Source organism: Hyla sarda, chromosome 13 (assembly GCF_029499605.1).
Source record: "Hyla sarda isolate aHylSar1 chromosome 13, aHylSar1.hap1, whole genome shotgun sequence".
In the NCBI taxonomy this organism is placed as follows: domain Eukaryota; kingdom Metazoa; phylum Chordata; class Amphibia; order Anura; family Hylidae; genus Hyla; species Hyla sarda.
Genome location: NC_079201.1, coordinates 15,943,830 through 15,954,090, shown reverse-complemented (window position 1 = coordinate 15,954,090; position 10,261 = coordinate 15,943,830). Strand labels below are relative to the sequence as shown.

At 46.2% G+C, this 10,261-nt stretch overlaps 1 protein-coding gene across 4 annotated transcripts in view; it reads right to left on the bottom strand.

Annotated features, from left to right (window-relative positions):
- GHRH (growth hormone releasing hormone) overlaps positions 1-10,261 on the bottom strand; it is a 37,179-nt gene continuing 26,918 nt past the window's right edge. For all 4 annotated transcript variants that reach the window (XM_056550725.1, XM_056550724.1, XM_056550722.1 and 1 more), the window contains exons 3-6: positions 4,036-4,155; positions 3,841-3,945; positions 2,549-2,638; positions 1-214 (exon numbers count right to left, since the gene is read on the bottom strand). In XM_056550725.1, coding sequence (XP_056406700.1) covers positions 172-214; positions 2,549-2,638; positions 3,841-3,945; positions 4,036-4,155 — 358 coding nt within the window. In that variant the 3' untranslated portion in view covers positions 1-171. The remainder of the gene's footprint in view (positions 215-2,548; positions 2,639-3,840; positions 3,946-4,035; positions 4,156-10,261) is intronic.

Genomic DNA, 10,261 nt, shown 5'->3' with positions numbered 1-10,261 from the left:
TTTTATTTTATTTACTAAATTAATTTACACGTAATACATAACCCAGTGGAAAAAAGTGGAGTGTGAACTGCACAGGAAACATAACACTTTCTTCAGGCGAGCCGTGTATCCGATTCTGCTGGTATCTTCTCTTAGGGGCCTCCGTTGGATGGACGCAATCCGCACCGATCACTATGATGGCTGAGGCTGATCGGCCCTCCATGCAGGTTTTTTTCTGTCGATGATAAAATAGGTGTAACAAAGACCATTATATAATAAATATATGTATAGAAAATCTGCTTAATTCTAATACAAGATTTTTTTAATAAATTTTTTTATTTGTATAAATTATAGTAATTATTATTAATATCATTACTATAGTTTTGTATTCAAATTTTAATAAACCTTAACGTATTAAAAAATCATAAAAAAAATTCAGTTAGAATAGGTACAAGAGAAATTGTTTCACGCAATTTTTTTTAATCAATAGTTTTTATTGAAATGTAATACACATTAACATATAAATAATAATAAAAAAAATACATGTAATAAAAATGTAAAATTTTCACAGAATAGGTATAAGATAAAAAAAAATGTAATATAAGATTTTTTTTAATCAATATACCTTTTTATTAAAATGTAAAGAAACGTTTAAATATTAAAATAATAATATTGTAATAAAAATATAAATGTACAATAAGAGAAAAATGATATATAGGGAACACAAGATTTTATTTGCACATGACAATTGTAAGGCTGGGTTCACACTATGGAATCTCTGGCTGGAGATTCCAAGGGGTGGCCGGCGACTGAATCAGTCTGCTAGGACCACACAGACGTTGCCATTTTATAGACGACAATGTATTCCGCTAAAAAGTTATGATTGATGGATTTTAAATGAAACTCCATAGTGCGGAATTCCATTGACAGCTTCACCGGGATTTCAAAGCAGAATTCCACTTAGATGTCACCTGGCATTTATATAGCATTGTATATGGTCCCCATACTTTCCAATACATGATTTTTCAAATAGTGCGTCTCCAGCTGTTGCAAAGCTACAATTCCCAGCATGCCCGGACAGTAGGGATCGACCGATTAGGGCGTTATCGGTATTGGCAATTATCTTGCCGATAATGTCCCGGCCCCCCGCAATGCCCCCACTGCCCCTCCACCGACCCACCCCACCACGTCGCACCCCCCACCGTAGTGCTGGGCGGTATACCGGTATGGATTTTTGCCCATACCGCTTTACTGGTCGGGCCCCTCCCCTACCCTCCGAGTCAATAAAAAAAATTAAACTTACCTGTAATGGGGGTGGTCCGGGCCATCCATCTTTCCTGTAGTGTCCGGCGGCATTCCGGGTGAAGGGTGAACCGGTCTGGGCTGTCCTTCTCCTCCACTCCAGGCAGGCTCCGGCCTAGTACGCTGCATAGACGCCGCTACGCCATGACGTCAGGTGCGTCGCTGCGCACGGGCGTCACTGCGCAGTGGTATCTATGCTGCATTACTAGACCGGAGCCTGCCCGGAGTGGAGAAGATGACCCCGGAGAAGGATAGCCCGGACCGGTTCACCCTCCACCCGGAATGCTGCCGGACACTACAGGAAGGAAGGATGGCCCGGACCACCCTGACAGGTAGGGGGAGAGAAGTGGGTGGCGGCGGCGGCCTATGGCACCGCAAAAGCCACTGCAGTGCATTGATTTAAAGCCCCCGCTTTAAATCAATGATCTGCAGCGGTGTCGCGGGTGGTTAAATAGCCGATAACTTATACCGGAATATCTGTATAAGTTATGGGCTATCGGCCCTAAAAAAAATGATATCATCGATCCCTACCGGACAGCCAAAGGCGGTGTTGTAGTTTTGCAACAGCTGAAGACACACTGTTTGGAAAACACTGCTCCAATAGTTCGCCATAAAACATCCCCGCCCCCTTATGTCTGTTTAGCAATCACCCAATAATTGTAAGCTATAAAATTCTTTAGCATAGTCGCTTACATTAAATCTAATAAGAATCTACTTTTAAATAAGAGCTGTCATTTTAAAAATGCTTCTTTCTCTTGTTATCAAACTACTTTCCCCTCCTCCTGCTGCTCATATTGTCTCTGAAAATCCGCTCAGCTTTGTCCTCTTTCTGCAAGACAAGCAGACTTTGCAGGAATCGATAGTGCAAGCAAATCTAAGAAACTTTGTAATATATTTTATTAAACAAAAATGCTTCTTTCTCCTGTTATCAAACTTTTTCCCTCTTTTGCTACTCAAATCTTATTGTCTGAAAATCAGCTCTACTTTGTCCTGTGTCTACAAGACAAGTAATACATGTCTATGGAGGAGGGAGCTCCGCCCTCCAGCTTTTAGAGAATTGCAAATTATAGATGAAGCCTGTAGAGCAAAAATCTGCTGAAACATCCCATATACAAGTTCTATAATGGGTAGAAATAGGGCTGCTCTTCATTTACACACACAGGGCAGCTTGTCCTGAAAAGTCACCTGGAATAACAGGTACGCTTTTAAAACTGCAGAGGACCCCTATATAGTTGCACAGATTGTACATAAAGTATTATATACTTACAGGTTCGTCAGCACTGATGCAAGTGTATCCCTTAGGGACCTCTTACTTAGGTCACCCTCATTTGGGTATATATCTCCTAAGTCGTCCTGTCTATAAGTAGAGAAAAGGAGTTAGAAATCTTTGACCATCTTTGACCATTGACCAGCTGTTGCAAAACTACAACTCCTAGCATGCCTGGACAGCCAAAGGCTGTCCAGGCATGCTGGGAGTTTTAGTTTTGCAACTGTTGGAGGCACCCATAGCTCATCTTTTCCCTCTCATCAACCCATTTAAAGGGGTACTCCGGTGAAAACCTTTTTTCTTTTAAATCAACTGGTGGCAGAAAGTTAAACATATTTGTAAATTACTTATATTAAAAAAGCTAAATCCTTCCTGTACTTATTAGCTGCTGAATACTACAGAGGAAATTCTTTTATTTTTGGAATGCTCCCTGATGACATCACGAGCACAGTTCTCTCATTTATTGTTGTCCTTAGCGGGATTTGAACCCAAGTCTCCAGCACTGCAAGGCAGCAGTGCTAACCACTGAGCCACCATGCTGCCCTTAGCATACATCTGCCATGCATCTGCCATGCATCTGCTATGCATGGTTGCTAAAATGGACAGAGATGTCAGCAGAGAGCACTGTGCTCGTGATGTCATCAGTGTTCCAAAAAGAAAGGAATTTCCTCTGTAGCATTCAGAAGCTAATAAGTACTGGAAGGATTAAGATTTTTTAATAGAAGTAATTTACAAATATGTTTAACTTTCTGTCACCAGTTGATTTAAAAGAAAAAAGGTTTTCACCGGAGTACCCCTTTAATTCTCTAAATATCATTAATTATATAGCTATATAGATCCGTTTTCCTCTTTGGTTGTCACTTACATTCATGAAGTGATGGAATGACATCATCCAGCCACCCAATCTGTCTCTGTCCAAATCCTTTTCTGAAAGCTGCTTTCCCACCCTCCTGAGAGACACTGACCATGTGGTGTCTGCCATGCACTGATAAGTCATACACTCTTTAGTGCTGAGAACTGGGAGGTGTGTGTGCAGATTCAGCCAATCAGACACTGAACCTCCCTCTAATGCTCAGAGCAGGAGGGGGGGAGCTGGACGGCAGAGCAGAGATGCAATAACTGCTGGGCGATGTAGGCAAGGGGAGGAAAGGATGGAAAAGTATAACAAGCAGACAGAGAAGACAACAGAGGCCACAGGAGCCTTGCATATCAGGCACGATGGGTTACAGGGAACATATCCAGGAAGTTCATATATACACTTCTCTCTTTTTCTGCCCTTCTTTTATACTTACCCTAGCCGTTTCCCCATCATGTTCTGCAGATATCTTCTCGCCGAAATCTGTCCCAGGAATTTTCTATAGGTGTTGGTGAATATAGCATCTACATGTCTCTCCATCCTATAGATAAGACACCAAACTGCAGACATTATGCCTATGTAAATACTGGCGCACATTATGCATCTCTTATCTGTGGCTCCATAAATTCACCTTTTCTCCGAAAGACCTCGAACAAATTCCTGCGCCTCGTCTAGTAACCAGTCTTGCATGGGGCTTCTCTCCAGCACTGGAAGATTTACGCTTCTGCTGGATTTAGATGTCTGGTCATACCTGCGGTGAAAAATATAATAAGGGTTATTGTATCGTAAGATTGTTAGAAAAAAAAATTATCAATATAAACTTTTATTAAAGCGGTACTCCACAGTTAAGGACGGTGTTTCCGAACCAGGGCGCCTCCAGCTGTTGTAAAACTACAACTCCCGGGCATGCTTAGAGTATGCTTGTAGTTTTGCAACAGCTGGAGGTGCCCTAGTTGGGAAACACTGGGATAGGGGATAAGTGTCTGACCACTGGGACCGCCAGCGATCTCCAGATTTCAATGTGTACGGAATGTGGGGTTGACATCCCCCTCCATTCATTCTCTATGCACAATCTGGCCGCTGTAACATTATCCTGCACCTTCAAACCTTCTGGCAACATTATCATGTATCATGTAAAATTGTATGGTGCCAGAAAGTTATACAGATTTGTAAATGACTTCTATATAAAAAATCTTCATCCTTCCAGGACTTATCAGCTGCTGTATGCTCCAGAGAAAAGTTGTGTAGTTATTTCCAGTCTCACTACTGTGCTCTCTGCTGACTCCCCTGTCCGTGTCAGGAACTGTCCAGAGTATGAGAAAATCCCCATAGCAAACCTCTCCTGCTCTGGACAGTTCCTGACATGGGCAGAGATGTCAGCAGAGAGCACTGTGGTCAGATTGGAAAGAACTACGCAACTTCCTCTGGAGCATACAGCAGCTGATAAGTACTGGAAGGGGTTAAGGGGGTATGCCGGTGGAAAACATTTATTTTTTTCCCCTCAAATTAACTGGTGCCAGAACTTATACAGATCTGTAAATTACTTCTATTAAAAAAATCTTAATTCTTCCAGTACTTATCAGCTGCTGTATGCTCCAGAGGAAGTTGTGTAGTTCTTTCCAATCTCTTTAAAAAATAAAAAATAAAGTAGAATTCTAGCTGAGTACCCTTTTAGGATTTTTTATATAGAAGTAATTTACAAACTTGTATAACTTTCTGGCACCAGTTGAGTTAAAAACATTTTTTCCTCCGGAGTATGCCTTTATGTGGATCCAAGCATCATAATTACCCTGTAACTGCACAGTATAAGAAGGAGTAAATTTTTTGATCATTTCAGGGGATGAATTGCAGTTCGAACAATTGGGATTGTTTAAAAAAAGTTGTTTAAGCAGTGGTCGAGAATTTATGAAGTGTGAATGTCGCACTTAGGCATAAAAAAAACCTGCACTCCTTTCCAAAATGTTAAAGTGAAAGCCAAGTCCGACCTGGCTTAGGCTGGGTTCACAATACGGTTTGTCATTACGGCTCCCGTATACGGCTAGGAGGAGGGGTGGGCGGGGCTTAATCGTGGCGCCCGCACTCAGCCGTATAGGGAACCATAGTTAATGTATGTCTATGAGCCGACCGGAGTGAACCGCAGCCTCCGGTCGGCTGCTTTTTCGGCCATATGCGGTTTCCCGACCGCACGCAAAAACGTGGTCGACCGAAAAAGCAGCCGTACGGAGGCTGCGGTTCACTCCGGTCGGCTCATAGACATACATTAAATAAGGCTGAGTGCGGGCGCCGTGATTAAGCCCCGCCCATCCCTCCTCCCAGCCGTATACGGGAACCGTAAATACAAATCGTAGTGTGAACCCAGCCTTACAAAACTGCATTTGGTGAGCACTTTTAAAAAGTTTCACAAAAAGTTGCAACTAAGACTTTTTGAGCAGAAAAGTCACAGGGGAGAGGAGGAAACATACAAAATGGTGATCTGAAGTGATTTATAGTTTTTTTTTTTTGCTTACATGAGCCACATTAACACCTTAACGATGAAGGACATATATTTACGTCCTGCGACGGCTCCCGATATGTGAAGCGTGCTCAGGGGCTGAGGGCGTTTCATACCCGGCAGGTCCAGGACCCGCGGTTAATACCAGACATCGCCGATCGGGCACTTTTAAAAGTGCTGTAATAAATGTGAATTAACCCCTTCCCTAATAAAAGTTTGAATCACCCCCCTTTTCCTTTCCTTCTTTTAAAAAACAAATATGCAAACTAAAATAAATATATGTGATATCACTATAAAAATATAATGTTAAGTAAACCGAACAGTCAATGGCATATACGTAAAAAAAAAGTCCAAAATCGCGTATTTCCACCCCGTCATGACAGCGCCACCAGAGAGATGGATTCCTCCTCCAGGAACACGAAACCTAGAGTACAAAAAGGATGCACATCCCTCTCTACCTCAGTGGTTTCCTGGAGTAGTCCATGCCTCTGGTGGTATGCATATCGTGACGGTGGGGAGGTCCAGGGGAGGCTTTTCTCTCCATGTTGGGAGAGTTATCTGGGCCTCCGATACCCCCTAGTTGGGGTTTTTTCCTTATTTTGCCCCCGGCAGCATATTCAGGTGCTGCCACCCGCCTCCCTTCTCCCTCCGTCCCTTCTATCTGCCGCATGGCCGTCCAGTGGTTATGGGTCAGGCTGCGCTGTTACCTTCATGTGGCAGTATCCTGATGGGGTTCGGAGCTCTGCGGCCGCGGCCTTATTGGAGGCGGGGCTATGAGGTCACGTACTGTAACTGCTGGGGAGGACAGTGGCGGATGTGACGTCAGACACCGCAGTCCGGGCCTACCAGAACGGCAGATTCAAAAAGGGAAGCCCCGTTGCACACATTACAACCGTCTGGAAGCTGCAGCTGCTGGCCTCCAGGAGGGAGAAGAGTGTGAGCTCCATTGGGGAGGACTCTTCCAAGTGGGACCTTGCGGAATCCAAGAATTCGTCTACGGTACCGTTTCTTGCGGAGGGTTGAGTGTTATGGCTCTTATTTGTCCATATTTTCTCATATAGTTATCTTGTTTCTTAGAATTCTCCTAGAAAAGCAGTTAAAGGGGTTCTCCACTGCCCTGCCTTCCCGAGCTCCGCTCGCAGCATCCGGAAGTTTATTGCTCCGAACGCTGTGTGCGGACTTCCGCGTTCGAGGTCGCCCCCCTCGTGACGTCACGCCGGCACCCTTAACAAAAGAGTCTATGGGATGAGGGCGCGACCACTGTCACGCCCCCTTCCCATAGACTTTCGTTGAGGGGGCGGGCGTGACGTCGCAAGGGGGCGGCCTTGAACACGGAAGCCCGCACACAGCGTTCGGAGTAATACATTTTCAGGTTGAAGTTATTACTTAACATTTTTATGTTATGCCGTCACTGATTGTACAGATGCAGGAGATGGTTAAGAGCCAGATAGAATCCGCCCTAGAAGGGTTTCTACCTATAGTTCCCCCTCCACAGCTGGTTGTGGCCCCTTCTGTTCCAGGTGATTCTGAGGAGGAAGGAGATGTGGTTTCTATTCTCTGATTCAGGTATTCCTTTTATCTGACATGGGGTTTTGAGTGGTTGATTGCTATGGATTGTCATAGTTATATGTTCCCTGCAGGGGATGACTTGTCGGGAAGGCCTCTTTTTCTGGCAGAGGATTCAGAGCAATTCATTAAAGCTGAGATCGGCCATGGGGCTTGAGGAGACTAAGGAACAGAAGTCTATTTAGGATATCATCAGGATCGTTTTTCCTGTGCATAGAACCATTTCTCAGTTGATTAAAAGGGAATCGGAGATTACGGACAAGAAATCTTTTATTCCTAGAGCCATTAAAAGGAAGTACCCTTTCTCAGAGTCTGATACTAAGTGTTGGGATCACCCTCCTAAGATTGACGTGGCAATTTCTAAGGTCTCCAGAAAGGGGTCTTTACCGTTTAAGGACTTAGGTTCTTTAAAAGACCCAATGGACAAGAAAGCCGAGACTTTCCTTAAAAGAGCTTTGGAAATTGCAGGGGCTATTCTTAAACCTACTGTCGCTGGTACCACTGTTGCGAGATCCTTGCTGTTGTGGGTTGACCAGTTATCTTCAGATCTGCCCAAAGAGCAGATTCTATCCTTGATTCCAAAGATAAAAAAAAGCAACCGCTTTCTTGGTGGATTCATCTTCTGCAGGGCCGGATCATCGTTGGCGCTCATGGAGCACCTGCTCCGGGCCCCGTCACATTCGGGAGATCCCTGCAGGCTGCTTAGTAGCGGATCGGGGCCCCCGATAGCCCAGCGGCGGCCACTTTATAACAGTGACCAGCGGCGGCTCCTGTGGGCCCGCCCCGGACTCCTCCTGCTTTTCCTATATTTCACATTTCCTTACCTGGCCGCGCTCGGCAGGCTCAGGTGATGCGTCGGGTCATGTGGGCTGTGACGAGTGACGTCTCCTGCGGCTCCTCCTCACAGTGTCAGGGACGTCACTCCTCATTTCCGGCAGCCGCGCCGCTATAGGGCACAGTTTTCTTCATTACACCCCAGCGCTGCAGGAAATGACGAGTGACGTCGCACAGAGGAGCTGCAGGAGACGTAACTCGTCACAGCCCACGAGACCCGACGCTACCTGAGCCTGCCGAGCGCGGCCAGGTAAGTAAATATGAAAAGTAGAAAAAGCAGGAGGAGGGGGGGAGCAATGAGCAGGGGAGGATGATGAGGCGGGGGGGGGGGGGGTAATGATGAGCAGGGGGGGTAATGACGAGCAGGGGGGTAATGATGAGCAGGGGGGGTAATGATTAGCGGGGGGGTGATGAGCAGGGGGGTGGAATGATGAGCAGGGGGGTGGAATGATAAGCGGGGGGTAGTGATGAGGGGGGGTAATGATGAGCAGGGGGGATAATGATGGGGGGATGATGAGCAGGGGTGGAATGATGAGCAGAGGGGTAAGGATGAGAAGGGGGGGTAATGATGAGCAGGGGAGGTAGTGATGAGGGGGGGGAATGAAGAGCAGGGGGGATGATGAGCAGGGGAAAACACAGTCTCTTGAAGGGTTATAATGATTGTTGTCTTTATACAGAGGATGAGGATCGGCTGGCAGAGTGAGGAATCAATTATGTCCAGGCGTCAAACTTTACAGAGGAAGATGGAGCTGGAAGAAGACATGGCGTCTGGGCCAGATGAAGAAGAAAAGGAAAGACAACAGAGAAGACGTCTCCTGTGAGTCATTTTATGTTTGTGTATTCTCCTGATCTCTCGTCACTTCTAAGTTTTGCAGTAATAATTGATGAGACTGTATATGAGGCTCCAGCTGTTACAAAACTACAACTCCTATAATGCCTGAAGCTCTCCAGACATAATGGGGGTTGTAGCTTTACAACAGCTGCAAAGAGTGACCTGAACTAAAGTGATTTTAGACCATGAAGCCCGCTTTATTTTAACAGGGGCCTGACTCCTGTTCCACTCAGTGGAAGGAAAGGGGGACTGTCGGGGGGGGGGGGGGGCGCCATCATAATGAAGTGCTCCGTCTTCCAGGCAGCCTTAATCTGGCCCTGATCTTCTGATGCAATTAGACTGTCCGCTAGATCAGCAGCACTTACCAATTCCACCAGAAGGGCGCTTTGGCTTAAAAAATGGTCAGGGGATAGTTGCTCAATGTTACGGCGTGCGCTCCGGCCAGTCACACCGGCCATGAGGGCTCTCTCCCTCTGTCCTCCGGCGGGCCCGGGATTCACATCATGGGACGCGCCCACATGCGAATCTCAGGCCGTCACTCACCTCCTCCTTCTTCTGTCCCCTCTGTGTTCTCACATCACCGTGGCGCGCGACTCCGCCTCTAAGGGCCAGTGTGCCCTTAATTAGTGTTTGCACCTGTCCCTTCCTTATAAGTATTTGCACCTCCAACTACCTCTTGCCGGATCATTGTGTGCCCAGTGCTCTAGTGAAAGCGTTCATTGAGTCTTGCCTTACCGTGTTCCTGACCTACCTATTCTGTGACCTGACCTTGCCCCTGTTCCGTCTGCCTACTGACCTCTTGCTACGTCCCTGTTCTCGCTAACGTGCTGCCTGCCCTGACCTTCTGCTATGCTTACAACGAGTTGCCTCATCCTTCCTGTGCTACGTTCCATCTCAGCAGCCTGTGTGGTCGAGTCGTACCAGGGGTAGCGACCTGGGTCCCTGCCGCAGCAAGTCCATCCCGCTTTGCGGCAGGCTCTGGTAAAAACCAGCAGCACCTTAGACTCTGCTCCCTGGTACGGCCCACTTCATCTTCCACCCAGGTACAGCGGATCAACTACCTCTGTGAGTGCTACACTCAAAAAGTAAGTTATGTGCCATCCCTTGTGAGGGGGAACTTTTGTTTGGTTTGGT